Below are 19,124 nucleotides of genomic sequence, written 5' to 3' on the forward strand. Positions count from 1 at the left end.
GCGTATGGGGATGGTATGAGCTGCAATCCATGGAATACTTCTGACATTGAACTATAATGATCCTTGTCACCTTGATGACTGTATTTTTTGTTTTTGATGTATAGAGCAGTATAGAGGGCAGACCTTGGCGCAACAGTAAGGTTATTCCATTGTGACATTGTGGTCACAGATTTGAATCAGGAAACAGCCTCTCCGCGAAGTGCGGGTAAGGCTGCTTACATTATGACCCTCCCCAAACCTCACAGTTGTGGAAGCCTCGTGCGTTGGGTATGCCCTTTTTTTAATGTATATGTATGTATGTCGTTTGGGGTGGCATGGACAACAGATATCTTTGAACGCTCTGGTAAGGAGTAGTGATATGATTCAAATCGGAGGAAGTAAAATAGCCTGAGGGTTAGGTCTAAAATGACTCTAGGAGAAGTGGTGAGGAAAAACATGCACAATTTAGGACTGGTAACGTGATTAAGTCTAGGCTTTGAATAGAGTTGATTGCTGAAAGAGGATCCTTGTAGCTGGCTCCATTTTGTTGGGATAAGGCTGAGTTGAGATCTGTATGCATGTCTATATCACTATATGGCGTCTTTTAAGAGTAATGAGGTCTCTTTTGTTGTCAATCCCTCCCCCCGCAAAAGAAAAATAATATTCAATATGAAATTTCTAATACAACTGAAAATAGAAGTAAGGATATTCCCACCTTTGTGTCTGGATGTCATGGAACTATCCTAAGGACTAATCAAATCTAAGCAATGACCCATACTATGGGTAGCTGCAATAATACTGCAAATCACTTTATATTTGGTAATTTTCAGGCTAAGTATATTGTTATTAATTTTTTTTGGGTGAATAATGAATTCATTATCAAAGAAGAAAAGATACATGGGGCCCCAATATGGGGAAAAGAAAAACAAAGGACCTATTAAAAAAAGGTCATTAAGCCAAATGCTTCCAATTTCCATCTTCCTACTGGTGGTCAGTGAACAATGATCGCCTAGGGTGTATTTTTCTGAAAGAGGTTTCATATGGAGGTTATGTGGGAGCTGACTATTAGCTGGTCTATGCGTTTGAAAGACTGTTGGCATGTTGGGAGGATCTCAAATTTAAGGGCAAAGCCAACTGATTACAGGAAGACTTCTTTGGAGCTAATGGATAGAAAGGGACTGCCGATTTGTCTGCTGATCATATAATCCTGAGGGCCAAGTGCCAGGTGTCTTGATGCGTTGTTTCTAGCAATGGTGATGCAGGCAAGACTGCCTGATTGGGCCTTAGAAAGTCCATATTATCAATTCATGAATCGATGATATGGGCCTTTGTGTAGCTGAAATGAGGATATAAGATGTATGAGTGGTAAAACTAGACAAGTTAAATTAATGAATGAAAAATGAGAGATAATTTAACAGTGGCTCTGAATCTCCGATACATGATAAGTTGCGAGAAAGTCATTTGAGTTGGCATGTACATATGCAACAAAGTACTTTTAATGCTGCAGTATGGAGGGTTAATTTGATTCAGATTGGAGGAGCTAAATGAGCCTGGGGTAGGCCGTATAATGACTCTAGGAGAAGTGGTGAGGAAAGTAATGTGGCTAGACTTACTAAAACATAAATTAGTCAATCCAATCCACAAGTAGGATTGTAGGATATAAATTCCAGCAATAAAAGAGGACTGATGGGTAAGGAACCTGGTAAGGAACCAGGGCTTAGATCAAGGCCAAGTTCTGGTCGTAGGAACAGCTAGGGTGGTGAAATAGTATTCCAAAATTTGATGGTGATCCAAGGGGTTGGGATCAATGGTTGTGGTAGGAGGTATAAAATTAGAATGTAAGGAGACAGATTTAGCAAGAACCAATCACTAAAAAAACTACTGGTAAGATCAACACCAACGTTGGATTGATTGTAGAGCCGGGTCAGTGGAGATGGCCCTCCAAATATCTGAGCAAGTTGATGGTTAGATCAAGCGATATGAAGGCAGGACTGAAATTAGAAAGTTGTTACAAAAATTAGTAACTTACTCTACCTGCAGCTCTGACTTGTAGAAGGAGCTCAAAACCTGGTCGATGTATGACCTCTAATGGTTAACTGAAACTCCCAACACAGATCTGCCCCTGCTGGGCAGATCGATATGTATGGAGAAGGTAGGTTTCAGCAACTAGGAACCATCTGGTATCCACAGGGTGTAAACAGATGTGTAAAGGATTGCAATTGATCTCCCAATTATGCTAACAGTTCTACCAGTAGGGCACAACGGGACTCAACAGGACAGTTCCAAGAATTGATCCTGAACAGCTTCAAACAATAACTGGACGTGCAGAAAAATAGGTAGAAGATGAAGGGAAAAGAAGGGATATGACGAAGGCCTTTTGTATATGGCCTTGGTCAGTTTCTCACCAACCCAAACAGCATTTCACCTCACAAGTTTTATCTCTCAGCAAGACGAGGCACAAATCCAATTCCATTAAACTATCAAATCATGGGGATAGGCATTGAGGCCCTTACAATATATAGAGGGTTGTAGTAACTTCTAGAAAGACAAACAGAAAAATAGAAAGAGTGAAATAGGCCCACACATGATAGTGGTTTTACTAAAGGAACAATCGTTTCCTACCTTGTAAAAACCGATCCAAAACCAACAAAGAAAAAAGAAAACAACGATCCCATACCTCCTCTTATCGTAGCCTCTATCTCTTAGTAGGCCAGCAAGCCTGTCTCCATTAAACTATCAAATCATGGGGATAGGCATTGAGGCCCTTACAATATATAGAGGGTTGTAACTTCTAGAAAGACAAACACTTGTCAAACAGAAAAATAGAAAGAGTGTGAAACAGGCCCACACATGATAGTGGTTTCCTTGTACAGTAAGAAACTGAAGACAATAGAAAGACAAAAGTAACAACTCTGTAGTTGCTACTGAGTAACCAAATTAGTAACTAGGGTTGACAAATAGAAACTACTAATCAAATTCCCCACGATTCTGGTTTATAGTGAACCAGTAACACCTAGATCATGGGCTTGGTCTGGTCTGAACCAAAGTTCAATATTGAAGTACCATGGGCCTAAGTATGGGCCTGCTTCTTCTTAAGCCTACGACTGTACTTTCTGTAGTGCTTGTCTACATCACTCCCTCAGCTTGGAAACATTTGACTCCAACGAATGTAGAAACTAGAAAGGACATAAAATGCTTGTAGAGATCCCTATTGATGCGCTGAAAATCACCTGCATAAATCCACATTCGATCATGTTGAGGACGTTCTTAACATTTCATAAGGAAGTATAGTAATAGCTGCCACCTCTCCCATGTCATAAAGTATTTGTTATCAAGGACATCTTTAATTTCATCTTCGACTAGTGAAGTGATGGGGAAGCAGTAAAGTATTCTAAGTTTCACCTTCATTAATATGGCGGCCCACATATATTTAACATAAACAACATTAAAAACATTGCCAATAGCCACATCCGAAGGTAACTCAAGCATATAAGCAATGGGTCTGATTTTTTTCCACACCTTGAATGGACCCATCTCTCGAGGATGCAACTGCGAGTTTGTGCTTGATGTGAACCTCTCCAGAGCAACACATACCATTACCAAATCGCCTGTCTTGAACTCAATGAAATGGCGATGTCGATCAGCTGGTGCCACATCATTGCTGATTGCAATGTGTTATGTCACGCCAGTGTGTACCACGGTGATGTGTTGGTGAACTCATCAGCCTCGACACTTAACTCAAAAATGAGAACGTAGAGGAACTATGTTCGTCTACCCATCTGTTTGTGGGTGAAAGGTGGTAGAAAATCGTAGCTTTGTATTTGTCCTCATCCATAGTCTTCCAAAAGTAATTCATGAACTTTATATCACGATCAAAGATAATCGATTCTGGCAGCACATGTAGTTGCACCATCATTTTGAAGAATATGGCTGCAATATGATTTGCATTATAAGTTTTCCGACATGGTATGTAGTGAGCTGTCTTTGAGAATCTATCCACCACAAAGATGGAATTGTGCTTTTCCCAAGTAAGGGGTAAGCCAAACACGATGTCCCTGCTGATATGCAGGCATGGTGCATGAGTTGTGGGCAGCGGGGGTATAATCCATGTTTCGTTTCGCTCCTTTAGCAAGCTGGCATGTACGACACCTTTGTATTACATGTGAACGTCTCTTTAAAGACAACTAGTAGTAGAGATCAGACATCCGAGATATGGTTTTATCCTTGCCAAAGTGTCCTCCCAATCCATCCCCATGTAGTTACCGGATGAAGTACTGCATGAAGGATGTGTTGGGGATGAATAGGTGAGTTCTTAAAAAGAGAAAACTTCATGTAAAGAATACTTTGCGCTGGTAACTCCTTTCTGTAAAATCTGATAAACTGATAAACAGTTACAATCATCTTTGATATGATCAGTGTAAAAAAGGTAATCATCTTTGATATGATCAAGGCTCGTGGGTTGGTTGAAAAGTTATTCAAAGTGGGCAATTTTCTACTCAACGCGTCCGCAATTTGGTTCTCTTTTCAAGCTCTATACTTCAAGGAAAAAATTAATTATGCTACCTATTTGGCATCTCAGTTGGTTAGTGTTCTTTGGGAGTGCAAATGTTTCAGATTTCATGGTCGAAGAAAAGCATAAACTCCTTGCCGATTAAATAGTCTCTCTATATCTCTAATGCTTCAAGACTTGTACTGCCGCATATAGTTCAAGATCGTGGATGGAGTACCTCCCTTTCGCATAATTCAATTCACTACAAAAAGCGATAGGGTTGCTACTTTGCATAAGAACACCACCAATGCTAGCTTGAGGAGCATCTATGGCAACTTTAAATATGATGTCAAAATGTTTAGTTGTAATACCTGAGCCTCCATCATCTTAGTTTTGATCAGCATGAAGGCTTTAGTAGCGGTTGGAGTCTACTGGAATTTGCCCTTGCTTTGCTTCGTGCACTCGGTAATAATTGTCATGATAGCACTGAATTTTCTAATGAATTGGCGATAGAGGGAAGCTAAGCCATGAAAACTACAGATCTTCGTAAGTGTCTTTGGTATGGGCCAATCGATGATGATTTGAATCTTTTCCGGATCAGCTTCTATGCCTCTTGATGACACAATGTAACTATGGTAATAATGGATTTTATGGGTTTTAGGGAAAGTGTTAGTTACCAAACGGACCCTAAGGGGTTTAATGGTCTCTGTAATTCCCTAGAACCTTCTCTCCATTGTTATAAATAAAGAGGGCTGGTGTCATAGTAGACATAAGTCATTACCCCATTCAACATGGTATCAGAGCCTTAGGATCCGAAACCCTAAGGGCTCTCCCTCTTCTCCATCTCTTTGCATCTTTTTCTTTCTCTCTCTCCCCCAGTGCCTCGTTCATCTGTGCCTCCCTCCATCTCTCTTCATCTGCTTCTCTCTCGTGGTGGGAGCTTCTTAAACCACCAAGAGGGTTTCTAGCCTCCACCCATCCTTCCCTTGGGCTCTCACTCTCTTCTACAATGATCTGAGTGACCTAGAATTTTTTTTTCACTTTTTTCAGGGTTCTCTCTAGTAACATTTTTTCATTGCCGGGATGCTTTTTTCCCGCTCGATGCTCCGATCGTTTTGATGTTTGTTGCGATTGGTGCCTCTTATCCTTATGGTGGTATGTATCGACCACTTTTTCGTTTGAGGTCTCTGTTCTAGAGCTATCCCCAAAATCGTTTTCTCAGGGTTTTACCCTTTATCGATTTTTGGGTTTTCTAGCTTTTTCTGGTTATTTTGGTGCTTTCTCTATCTCCGGCTAGTGTCTCTTCTATTTACATAGCCCCCTTGAGTAGCAACCATGTCTACCATTTCATCTGCTTTTATTGGTGGGGACACAACTCTTCCTACCTTTCCTCCTTGTGCTATCAAGCTTGATGGCACAAACTACCTTATGTGGTCACGCTTGGTCTGCATCTCCATCAAGTCCCGTGGCTATTATGGGTACCTCACTGGAACCACGAAGCGTCCGACCACCGGTACTGAGATTGACAGGTGGGAGTGTGCTAACTCTCTGGTTATGGCATTCCTTGTCAACTCCATGTTGCCACAGCTTTCGCGTGGCTATCTCCTCCTTGACTCCGCTGCGAAGATCTGGAAGTCTGTCCAGGATATCTATTCCCAGTAGGGGTGTCAAACCCAAGACTGACCCAACTAAACAGATCGGAACCGACCTTTCATAGATCAGCCTGGCCCGGCCTGGCCTGGCCCATTTATTAAACGTGTCGGGCTTGAGCCCGGCCCGTTTACAAATAGTCGGTCTCGGTTTTGCTGCTAGGCCCGTCGAGCGCCCACCCGAGATCGACTGAATAAGGCACGACCAAGATCGGCCTATTGTGCACCGACCTGACCCGACCCTTTAATGAGTGTTCCTTGGTTTTGCTGTTTTGTAAAGTAATAATATATTAATATTCTAGCATTATTATATTTATATTGGATATTTATATTAAATAATTTATGATAGATATGTCCTCTTCTCCTGCTTCTAACATATTTGGATTAATTAATAGTGCATGCGTTGGGATTAATTAATGGTGAATGCGTTTTCTTAGTGTTATATTAAAATGAAATGGTTGGTCCGCATACTCTTGATTTCTTGTCATATTTTTGGGCTTACATGATCAGAATTAAGTGGGTTGGAATATAAGAGCACATTTTAAAGAGACCCGTTTATAAACCGGTTAAAGCATGTTTAATATTAAACATGTCCAAAGCCCGGTTAAGGCCCGACTAAAGCCCGATTAAGGCTTGATTTTAGTAGCCCGATTATAACTCGAGGCCGATTGATCGACCGAATATAAAGCGTACTATGCTAATTAAGCCCGATTAGTTAAATGGGCGGACACAGTGCAACCCTTGAAAGTATTCAAGCCCGATTAGGCCCGATCGAGATCGGACCGGACCGGCCCGACCGATTGACACCCCTAATTCCCAGGCAGGGAATGATGCTCAGGTCTTTGAGCTTCGCCTGAAGGTTCGTGATATGAGGCAGAGAGGGCTCACTCTGTCACAATACTACTATGAGTTGCGGTCACTATGGACTGAGTTGGATTTCTATGAGGAGTATACTCCTTCCACCACTGAATATGTCACCAAGTTTCAGAAGCAAGAGGAAAAAATCAGGGTCTATGACTTTCTGGCAAGTTTGAATGTGGAGTTTGATTAGTTGCGTTCCCAAGTTTTGAGTCGTGACTCGTGACCCCTTTCCTACCTTGGATCAAGCCTTGCCGTGATCCAACTTGAGGACAATCGACATACCACTATGCTTCCTCAGCAAGCTGCCACTCCTACTGAGAGATCTGCACTTGTTTCTGGCACTTAGTCCCTTAGTGCAACCCCACAGTCTGGTGGCTCCTCTACTAGTACTCCAGTGAAGTTCAATTACTGTGAGAAGGAACGTCACACCAAGGAGCACTGCTGGAAACTTTATGGTCGTCCTGCTGATACATCTGGAAAAGGGAGAGGGAACGGTCGTGCCTGTACTTTTGGGCAGGCCAACCATATTGAGAGCCCTTACTCTGACTTTGCTCTTAGCTCCTCAGTAGCCTCGCTATCATTTGATGAGCTTACCGGCACCTCTTGACACGTCCAAACTCTCCTGCACCTGCCATTGCGAGCTTTGCTCATTCCACCCCTTCTGGGTCAGGTATCTCCTTTTGTGGCCATTCTATGTCTGTCCCTTCTACCCCTTGGATTACAAACTCTGGGGCTTCTGATCATATGACAGGCTGCTTGTCTCTTTTTTTCACAGTACACTACTTGCCCTGGTAATAGTAAGGTCAAAGCGGCAAATGGACTTATTCCACTATTCTGGGGAAGGGCTTTGTTGGCTGTATCCCCTCTTTATCCCTTTCTATTGTATTGTATGTTCCTTCTTTTCCCACTAACCTTTTGTCCATTAGTAGTCTTACTTCCAGTCTTAATTGCAAAGTCATCTTTTTTTTGTCTCATTGTGTTTTTTAGGATCTAGTGATAGGGGCAATAATTGGCTTTGATAGGGTACGTAGTGGTCTGTATCTGCTTGATGATGACTCGGCGTTGGTCTCTAGTCAGGCTCTTCAGACATCTTCTACGTCACCTCCCATCTCTGAGTCACTGCAGTGGCATTGTCGGTTGGGACATCTCCCTTTGGGAACTTTAGCTAGAGTTTTTCCTTCCTTTAAAAATTATAATTTGAGTCAATTTTTTTGTGAGGCATGTGTTTTGGCCAAACAAACTCGAATCACTTATTCTGTATCTGGAAAAAAAAGTGCCACTCCTTTTTCATTGATACATTCTGATATTTGGGGTCCATCCCGCTATGTGTCTGTCAATGGTTATCGGTGGTTTGTCTGTTTTATTGATTGTCATTCTCGGTCTACTGGGGTTTTTATGATGCGAACCAAGGGCGAGACCTATAGCTTTCAACAGTTTCACCGCATGGTTCAGATTCATTTCGGTGCTACCATTAAGATCTTTCGAAGCGACAATGACCGGGAATACTTTGAATGGTTCTTTCAAGTTTACCTTTTTGATCATGGGATGATTCATCAGACTAGTGTGGATACTCCGTCTCTAAATGGGGTTACTGAGCAGAAGAATCGCGACCTTTGTGAGGTAGCACGCTCTCTTATGTTTTAGATGCATGTTCTTCCCCAGTATTGGAGCGATGCAATTCTCACTGTTGCCTTTCTTATCAACCAAATGCCTTCTCGGGTCCATGCCTTTCGCTCCCCTCTGGATCTTCTCCAAGGTTCCGCTGCTTTTCTTATTCCTCTTAAGGTATTCGGTAGTGTTTGCTATGCTTGCGATCATCATCCTCATGGAAAGTTTGATCCTCGTGGTCTCCGATGCGTTTTTTGGGGTATGCTCCTACTTAGAAAGGCTATCGGTGTTTTCATCCTCCTACTCAGTGTTGGCCTGTGATTATGGATGTTTTTTACGAATCTGCGTCATATTACACTGCGACACCTCTTCAGTGGGAGTCTCCTTCCATTGTGGAAGATGTGCCACCGTCTCTTGAAATTGCTATCCCTGCTAGTATCCTGTTTCAGGGGGAGAGTGACACTCCTCCTACTGCGCCTCAGCCAGAGATACGTGTATATGGTCGCAGAGAGCAGACTTAGACCACTACACATCCAGCATCTACCCTACCATACCAGTTGTCTTCTCTCGAGCCTGATCTTGTCCCCATGGACCATGGTAATTCTCCTTCTCCTTCTGTTGATCAATCTTTTCAGTTGCCTATTGCTGTTCGTAAAGGCATTAGGTCTTGTACTTTACATCTTATTGCTAAAACTGTTTCTTATGATTCACTCTCTCCTTCTTACTATAGTTTTGTGTCTTCTCTTTCTTCTGTGTCCATTCTGTATACCTGGCAGGAAGCGAGTGCAGCCTCACAATAGTAGGCAGCTATGGTTGAAGAGATGCAGGCTCTGAAGAAGAATGACACATGGGATTTGGTGTGTCTTCCCTAACAAAAGAAGACAGTTGGGTGCAAATGGGTCTTCACAGTAAAACAGAAGGCTGATGGTATAGTGGATCGGTACAAGGCCAGACTTTTTGCCTAAGGCTTCACACAGACTTATGGGATTGCCTATCAGGAGACTTTTGCTCCAGTTGCTAAGATGAAAACAATTCGTGTTATCTTGGCTTGTGCCGCCAACTTAGATTGGGATCTTCAGCAGCTATGTGTGAAGAATGCCTTCCTTTATGGGGAACCTGAGGAGGAAGTGTATATGGACATTCCTCCTGGGTTCACTTGCTCCAAAACCCAAGGGAAGGTATGCAAGCTGAAGCGTGCTCTGTATGGGCTGAAGCAATCCCCTTGTGCTTGGTTCTGACGTTTTCATAAGGCTATGGTTGCTACAGGTTACTCTCAAAGCAATGCCGACCATACTCTGTTCATCAAGAGATCTGGAGGGAAGATTGCTATCCTAATAGTCTATGTAGATGATATTGTTGTTCCTGGTGATGATCTGACAAAAATCTTCACCTCAGGAGATACTTGAGTGAGGAATTCAAGATCAAAGACCTAAGACAATTTTGTTACTTCCTTGGCATTGAAGTTGCCAGGTCTTCTCGTGGGATCTACTTGTCTCAGCGAAAGTATGTGCTTGATCTTCTCTTTAAGATAGACATGTTGGGGTGTAAGCCGGCAGACACTTCTATTGAAGCTAATGGTCACTTGAGTAGCAAGGAAGGTGATCTAGTAGATAAGGGGAGATATCAGAGATTAGTGGGGCGGTTGATCTATCTCTCTCATACACGCCTTGACATAGCATTTGTCGTCAGCCTGGTTAGTCAATACATGCATGATCCCTACTCGACTCACATGGAAGTTGTGCTGCGTATTCTTCGGTACTTGAAATCTACCCTAGGACGTGGCTTCCTTTTTTCTCCTCATGATCACCTTAGGGTGAAGGCCTTCACAGATGCAGATTGGGCAGGTTCCCCTGATGACTGCAGGTCTACTATTGGTTATTGCACCTTTGTTGGTGGTGACCTTATTACATGGCATAGCAAGAAGCAAGCTGTGGTTGCCAGTTCTAGTGCTGAAGCAGAGTTTTGTGCTATGGCACATGGCATTTGTGAGATCCTATTGCTTTATGGTCTTCTCATTGATTTGGATGTTCCTGCTACCCTTTCTATGAAGCTCTTTTGTGACAACAAATTTTTCATTAGCATTGCTCACAACCCTGTTCAGCATGATCGAATCAAACATGTGGAGATTGATCGACATTTCATCAAAGAGAAGCTGGATATGGGATTTATCACTGTGTGTTTTGTTCTCAGTAATGAACAACTAGCTGATGTATTTACTAAATGTCTTAGTAGTAAGATGTTTCTTCCTATTATCTGCAAGTTGGACATATGTGATATCTATTCACCAACTTGAAGGGGAGTGTTGTAATAATGGGTTTTATGGGTTTTAGGAAAAGTGTCAGTTACCAAACGGACCCTGCGGGGTTTAATGGTCTTTGTAATTCTCTAGAACATTCTCTCCATTGTTATAAATAAAGATGGCTGGTGTCATATTAGACATAAGTCATTACTCCATTCAACAATAACCAAGGAAGACAACTATGAGTAGCATGAACGAACACTTTTTGAGATTGATGTAGAAATTTTCAGCTCGCAGAACTTGCATCACTTGCATCACTTGCCTCAAGTGGTCTATATGTTATTTCTTTTCTTTGCTGTAAATTGAAATATCGTCAAAGTAAACAAGGAAGTTAACAATAAAGGGACATAATACCGGCGTCATAACCCTTATAAAGGTGCTAGGGGCATTTGTAAGGCCAAAGAGTGACCTTCCATTCATACAATTTATCCTTTGTTTTGAAAGCTCTCTATTCGTCTCCCGGACTGACGCGAATCTGGTGGTATTCACTTTGAAGATGTATCTTGGAAAAATCATCGCTCCCGTTTGTGTGTCTTAAGTCTTAACATGCCATCAAGTCAAAGAATAGGAAATCTGTACTTGATGGTGATTTTATTAATTGTTCGGCTATCAATGCACATGCGCTAAAATCCGTATTTCTTTGGAGTAAGGTTGGTACGGCGCATAGGCTCATGATTTCTTGAATGAATCTTTTCCTCAATATCTTGTCCACTTGTCTCTTGAGTTCAGCATGCTCGGTAAGGCTGAGACGGTAAGTGGGAAGATTACCCAACGCTTACCCTGGCACTAAACCAATGGTGTGCTTAATATCTTTCATGGATGGGAGCTCGTCGGGCAAGTCCTTGGCACTCAATCGACAAAATCAGAAAATAAATCCCGTAGGTGTTTAAACGAGCCATGTAGTCCAAAATGATTTGTTGTCTAATACCAACCATAAGTCCTTTAATTGTTCTGCTCCATTACATTTAGTCAGACTGCTGACTCTTTTTCTATGTTTCTGGCTTCTTTTTGATACTAGTTTTGAGTGTTAAGAAATTCCAGACTTCTATTTGCAACAGGTAGAAAGTCCATGTTATATATTGTTGACCATCTTGGTAGCATAGTATAACAGTTCTTTTTTTTCTTCTTTGGATTTGCAGTCCTTTGTTTGTGGTTACACACCCTTATTGTTGTAATGCTTATGATTGTTACTTATGGATCCTTGGTAAAGTAATTATGGTTCATCGTTGAGCCCTCTAATTTTTGTTAATTTCTTTTACATTCTGGTGCAGGTTGCTAGACTGCAAATGTCAGAATCTGTTGTCACTGATGCAAATTGGGTTGAAAGTTTTAAAACTGGGAGTATTGTTGAGGGAGAGATTCATCAGTCAAAAGATTTTGGAGTTGTTCTCAGCTTTAAGGAGCATAATGATGTTTTTGGATTTATTTCACATTATCATTGTAAGCACATTTCTTAAAATTTAATTGCTCGATGTACTAATATTTCTTTGAAGGACTTATCCCCAGTACACTGTATTGTTTGCAGTAGGTGGAACTTCTGCAGAAATAGGTTCTGTTGTTCGAGCTGTTGTTCTTGACATTTCTTTGGCAGAACGGCTTGTGGATTTATCTCTTAAGCCAGAGCTTGTTCATAGGAGCAAGGAAGATGTTTCCAACTGCCAAACTCCAAAGAAGGTCATCACTGTTTACAATTCTTTGGCCAAAAAAAAAAAAATTGTGTATACCTTGCATAGTTTGTGGGGCTATGATCAGACTATAGTTTTACTCTCATTAGTTATGTACATTTTGGGACAACAAAATGATATCCTGTTAAAAAAGGAAAGAAAGAATAAAGAAGAAGAAACAGAATAACTTTCTTCCTGATCCTCTCTTCTCCCCTTGAGAAGAAAGTGTTCTGAACATAATTTCCCCTCAGTGGATGGAATCCTAAATTAGTGTAAGATTTTTTTTTTCTTTTTATATTTGACATTTTTTACCTTAGTTGTAATACAACAACTCCACTCAGCCTTATCCCCACCAACTGGGGTGTGCTAAAAGAATTTTCCAAGAATGAGACTTAAGGACATCATTATCCAATAATGAAATTTGTCAGTTCTGATTCTTTTTATATTTTCAATATTTTTCATCTTTTGACCTTAGGTATGATGATTTGTTGAGTTCCTAATATAGCTGAGGCAGTTGTGCATCATTTTTTTTGTTGGTTTCAAACGCTTTTCTTCTTTGACTTCATGATGTTGCTGGTTCTAACTTACACCAATTCTCCTTCCAGAAACGCAAAAGAGAACCATCTATGGACTTGGAGGTACATAAGACTGTGAAGGCCACTGTGGAGATGGTGAAAGAGAACTACTTGGCAAGTATTTGATCATATAAATTATAAACCACAGTTTGTGTGATCCGATGTAGCATATGTATGATTAGTTAATGCGATTCTGCATGTTCTTACTTTTCAAAATGGCATTTCTCTGTGGCAGGTTCTCTCACTACCTGAGCATAATAATGCTATAGGGTATGCATCCTTAACTGACTATAACACACAAAAGCTTCCTCAAGAACATTTAGTGAATGGGCAGAGGTGAGCAGTGTTCTGGTAATTGCTGACTTAATTTGTTTTGTAAGGATCTGCTTATGCTTATATATCATGGCTTTCCTTGTAATTTTGAAGGTATCCTGTAGAGTGTAGATAAAGATATTCTTGTTAGTTGGGCTGAATTCCTGCTAGTCCTTTTTGCAAGAAACTGAAGGAATATTTGATGGTATTATTGATAAAAGGAGTATGATACCTTCATGTTAGGCTCTGCCTCAAGGTGTTTGGAGGTGTGCCCTGCAATAATCTAACACTCAAGACATTAATTCAGCTTGATGCATTTAAAAAAGTAATGAAATAAAACTTATTTTTGTTGGTACTTGCTTGGTGATATATATCTTTCAATGTCCACGTCACCTGAATAAAGCAAAACTGTGTCTTGTCATTGGCTAGAAGTTCTTAAGTTCCTGATATTGGTGAGCTGGTTTCAACAGACTCTCATGGTTAGGTTGCAATACATTGAAGTGTTGGCTAGAAGGGTTTTTTTTTTTCCTCTCTTGTTCCTGTTGGAGTCATAGGAAAGATTGTTAGTCTTATTCAAACTCTACTTCAGAGTTAAGAGTTTGAATCAAATATGTTTTCGGTTTTAGTTTTTGATTAGGAGTCTCTTTTTTTTTTTTTCTCTTTATATACACATGTAACCAACGATTGAGGGGGAGTTTTTTGAATGGAATAGTTTAAATTGTAGAGTGCTGCTGTTGCGCAACCCTGGCTGGTGTTCCTCTTATTCTATTTCTTCTGTATCAGGTCGGATGCCCTTCTTCCTCTCCTTTTCTTCCTGTTCTCTTGCTTACTAGCAACCCCTGTTTCTGGGCGGTGCTTGCAGACCTTTACAGTTGGATTGATCTCCATCGATTCAACTCCTTTTTGGGTATAGGCTTCCTACCCATAGTTGAACAAACCCTAAACTTTTGGTTCTTAAGATTCTTTCAATTGTGAGAACCAAACCTGCAATTAAGGTGCGTCTGTGTTCTTGCATCAGAATTAAGTTGTGCAACATTAACTTCACTCAATAATTGATTAACTGGTCTATATTTTTTGCACTCAAGAGGTCTATGAGTTCAGTATTTCTCCTTAAAATTTCAGGTCAATTGAATCCCTTTGGGAGAGTGATGCGGATCCGGGTTCCAAAAATTCGGAATCGGATCGCTTAGGGGCCCACAATTACAACTAAAACAGTTTACAAAGAAGTAGGGGCATTATTGTAATTTCTGGTACAATTTGAACCCATTTTAGAGTGAAATAAGTGACTAGGGACTTAACAGGGATTAAATCTAAAGAGAAGGACCAATTCTGGAAATAAAGGAAGTAGTGGGGTTAAACTGAAATAACAATTGGAAGAGAAGGAGTATTCTGGAATTACAAAAGATAACGGGAATATTAGAACACAGGTTTAGAAGCAGGGGTTTAAGTATAATATTAGCAATTATTTCTACTTAAAACACTAGTAGAACTTATCTCCGTCTTCCTGATAGAACTCCAGACCAAGGCGGTAGACCAAGGAGCACTTTGGACAACAAATCTCGATCTCCAGGGCTGGTCTCGACCTGAGGCTTCAGATAATGAATCACAGAAGCAAGATGATTGTAGACCCAGCTTCGACAAGCCTCAACAGTTCCCAAATCAGACCTGTCGTGAACCTGCAACTGATTCTGGCGGTAAACTTCAACTCAGGCCTGAAGCTGGACTTCGAACTCAGGTTGGAGGAGGGCTTTGGAACTGGGAATTTGCGGGTTATTTCTCCAAAGGAAAAGGAACCTACGGCCAAGGTTTCTAGGCTAATCGACTCTGGCTGAAGATTCAGTAAAACCTTGTTCTGAACCTGGTAGTATCGCCCAGAACAGAATATTCCCAGGTGAGAGAAATATATCGCAGGGAAATAGGTAAAAGGATTAGAAAGAAGAAGAAGATAAGAAAGGGAAGAGAAGAGGGATTTCAGAGAGAGGCATGGAGGGGAAAAGCAGTCACGGCAGCCATGGTTTCACCCAAAAATACTCTTTCAATTTCATTCAATTCTCAAAACTGAAATTTCTCCATGAGTACATGTCCAATATAAAGGTAAAAACAAACAATTAATGGAAACTATTAAAAGGAAACTTTTCTAAAATTAGAAGCTAGCTAATTTAAAAAGAAAATTATTTCTAAAACAAAAGAAAATCAAATCAAAAAGATTTTTTTTTTTTCTAAATCCATCGTGCATCTGCATCAGAGAGTTCTCTCAATCTGAAGAGAACCTAGTCTACTGCCCCCTTCTGTCGCAAGGTTGAAGGAGCCTAAAGTTGTTATTTACAAACAGGGACCTCTTCTTCTGGTTTTACCAAAAAGCTCCTTAAGTGCTGGAACTTATTTATATTTCAATCCCATTTCATTTTAATTCCCATAAAAACCCTCATCCACAAATTTAAATTAATGTTTTGCTCCAGACTACTTTAATCCTTTCCTAAGAGTCCTAATTATGATGAGAATTTAGTGACTCACCTCTCAACCATTAATTTGAAATATTTATCATTCTTGTGGGCCCATAGCAACCTATAATCAGGGTTATTGATCATGTCACAAGACTCACAAACTGATGATGTGCCTTCACTTACCAAGAATATTCTAATCTCATGGTGTTTGAAAACCTAACATCCTTTAAAAAAGGGTGTAGGAGAACATTGAAGATGAATCATCCATGGCTGCTGCGGTGGGATGGAGAGAGTGCACTTGAAGAGGGGAATAGAGTGAGGTCTGGTTGAAATTGGAGGGATTATCCGAATCGATTTGCAGTGTTAATTTTCTGGGAAAGAGGGATACGGCGAGGATTTTGTCTTAAATACAGGCCATCTACTATTTTATCCCCACTATTGGACTATTATAACATGTGCTCATTGATGCTTGCGCAAAAAGCTAGGAAATTATTTTTGAGGAACTCCAGAATGGGTTGAATGCCCATTCTAGGAATCCCATCTCAGGAAGAGAAATCGTGGTCCAGAATGGGTACCAAACTTCTGATTTTTTACTCAAATGAATTCTGAGCCCGAAATCGTTTCTGAAACCATACCAAGGACACTGCTAGTTTCCTTAGTGGTTTGAAGCATTACGCCATTACCTGTTTGTACCAACGGACAACCAAGTAATGAAGTTAACAGAATGATACCTTGTATTCTTTGAAAGTGTCCAGTGTACCTTTTGACCAATTGGTTTGTGATTGGTTAGTGTGGTTTTGTCGATTGGTGACCTTGAATCTGGTCACAAAACAGGCTGATGACAGTGAGGGTTTTAGAGAGTGAAAATTCTTTGTAATTCCTATCTTTGATTACGGATGCTTTACAGTTTCATTGATTAACTCAAAATGCAAAGTTATTTGTTTGCAGTGTTCTTGCTACCATTGAAGCTCTTCCAAGCCCATTAACAACTGGAAGATTGCTTCTGCTTCTTAATTCTCATAGTGAAGTTGCTGGGGCCTCTAGTTCCAAAAGGGCCAAGAAAAGGTCTAGCTACAACGTGGGGTCACTAGTAGAGGCAGAGGTATGTAATTTGCTTTCCCAGATGTGATTTCTTCTTTATAGCTTGTTGTTTATAGAGAAGCAATGGATCAGGAACTACATTTAACTTTTATTTCAATTGTTGTCGTCCAGATTACTGACATAAAGCCTTTGGAAATGTCGTTGAAGTTCGGCATTGGTTTTCGTGGGAGGGTACATATAACCGAGGTGAACATTTATTTGGGTTGTTTCATTTCTTGTGAGTTGTTTTTATGAATATATTCATTTGTTTTAGTCTCGTTGCGTTAATTTGCTTTTGATATCTCCTAATTGACTGGTCTTTTGCATTAAGCAAAGCTTCTTCATTGTGCAGGTAAATGATGGCAAAATAGTTGAGGATCCCTTTAGTAAGTTTAAAATTGGGCAACTGCTTACTGCACGAATTGTTGGCATGGCTAACCAATCAGAAAAGACTAAGAAAATTAACCGGTGGGAACTCTCCGTCAGACCCACACTGCTTTCAGGTAAAGAGTTTCTATATTCATTGTTTTGTTTCATTTGCATATTTTAAAACTTTTTCCTCCTTAAATATGCTAACATAATTGTATGTCCATGCATATCGTAGAACATTTTTTCTCACCTTTTTGAAATTGTTTTTTCGTCCATGCATATCCTGAGACATTTATTCTCATCTTTGTGAATTTCTTTTCCCTAGTGGAATCTCTGTTTATTCTGTTAGTTCTGATGTTCATACAACAACAACAACTCAGCCTTATCCCAACTAAATGGGGTCGGCTGCATGGATCCTTGCCCTCCAATCAACTCTATTCAATGTCATACTTGATACTTCTGATGTTCATAACAAACGAAATATATTGACACCTCCAGAAAGCCCTTTCGATATTGTAGATAACAAGTATATGACTTTGTACTGCAGCCTAGATTTATGGATTTTCTAGGGCTGATTACAAAGAAAGGTGGTGGGAATAGCATAGGGTTGAATAGGATGTATAAAAACTATAAGAGATTAGGATGAACAAAAGAATTATGCACTGTTATGGGTCAGTGAACAGTAACCATGAAGAAGATAAAACATTAATGTTATCGGTAGAATTGGGGGAGGGAGATCAGAAGATACCTTTCGGCCATAGCTGTAACTCAAGCAGTGAAACCACATAAGAAACTAAAAATCTTCATTCAATTTCGTATAGCAAGTGGGCAGGGTACATACAGTATATAGAACTCTCAAAGTATGACTCTTACTACAATTAGAACTTCTCTAATCCTAATACAACTCAAAACACTACTTATTTGACCAATAATAGACTGAAAATAACGTTTTGATCAATAATAGACTGAAAGGATCGTAATTGGACTCCAAAACTGACTAGGAATTACAAACTAACTAAACTTGAGCAAATCCTAATCAAACTAGGAGTCTAGTACTGAACAACCTATTACACTTTCAAACTCCTAAAGCTACTTGGAAAATGTTAACTGAAGCCATGACTGAGCAATCTATTATACTTTCGAACTCCTAATGCTACTTGGAAGATATTAAAAACTCGTGTATCCCCTTGGATTAGACATTGGGCTTTGTAATTGAGCCCATTGCACCAAAAACACTAAAGACAAATGCCCATATAACCATACAGTACCAAAGCAGGGGCCATTCTTTGATGTGTTACTGCATTGAACTTTGATTTGTAGGGGAGAAGCATGGTTCTTACTAGTTCACTTTAAAAATCTGAGGTAAATGATTAAAGGCCATTGGAGCCTTTTAGTATCTTTTTGTGAACGGCTAGGTGATTTTTTTTATTTGATGAAAAGAATGTGAATCCTCTAGGTGGGCCCACCAATCAGTAGTATGAATCACTACAAGGAGATAGAAATTATGAAAGTATAGTTTCAAAATTTTACAGTTTTTCTAGACAAGACAATAATGTAAAAGTCAATTTCATAAAAATGGCATAATGGGCCTCAAAAGTTCATGTAACTTTAACAGTAGAATGAAGTCTAATTTGGATGCAATGGTGTGAGAATCACTTAAAGTGTATCAGTCTAACCTCTTAAAAAATATTCAATTAACCTGGCTGTGTAGTTGATGCTTTCCCTGATCCCCATAAATTTGACCAACGGACAACAGACTTTAAAGGCCAAAACGTGAATTTTTTTTTTTTTTTTT

The 19,124-nt window shown here is 40.1% G+C and overlaps 1 protein-coding gene across 3 annotated transcripts in view; it reads left to right on the forward strand.

Annotated features, from left to right (window-relative positions):
• LOC122061016 (rRNA biogenesis protein RRP5) overlaps positions 1–19,124 on the forward strand; it is a 50,331-nt gene that overhangs the window by 20,911 nt on the left and 10,296 nt on the right. For all 3 annotated transcript variants that reach the window (XM_042624168.1, XM_042624167.1, XM_042624166.1), the window contains 7 exons: positions 12,157–12,325; positions 12,411–12,559; positions 13,155–13,238; positions 13,360–13,460; positions 16,829–16,982; positions 17,093–17,167; positions 17,313–17,463. In XM_042624168.1, the coding sequence (XP_042480102.1) occupies positions 12,157–12,325; positions 12,411–12,559; positions 13,155–13,238; positions 13,360–13,460; positions 16,829–16,982; positions 17,093–17,167; positions 17,313–17,463 (883 nt within the window). The remainder of the gene's footprint in view (positions 1–12,156; positions 12,326–12,410; positions 12,560–13,154; positions 13,239–13,359; positions 13,461–16,828; positions 16,983–17,092; positions 17,168–17,312; positions 17,464–19,124) is intronic.

The sequence above is a fragment of the Macadamia integrifolia genome, chromosome 14 (assembly GCF_013358625.1).
Source record: "Macadamia integrifolia cultivar HAES 741 chromosome 14, SCU_Mint_v3, whole genome shotgun sequence".
NCBI classification, from domain to species: domain Eukaryota; kingdom Viridiplantae; phylum Streptophyta; class Magnoliopsida; order Proteales; family Proteaceae; genus Macadamia; species Macadamia integrifolia.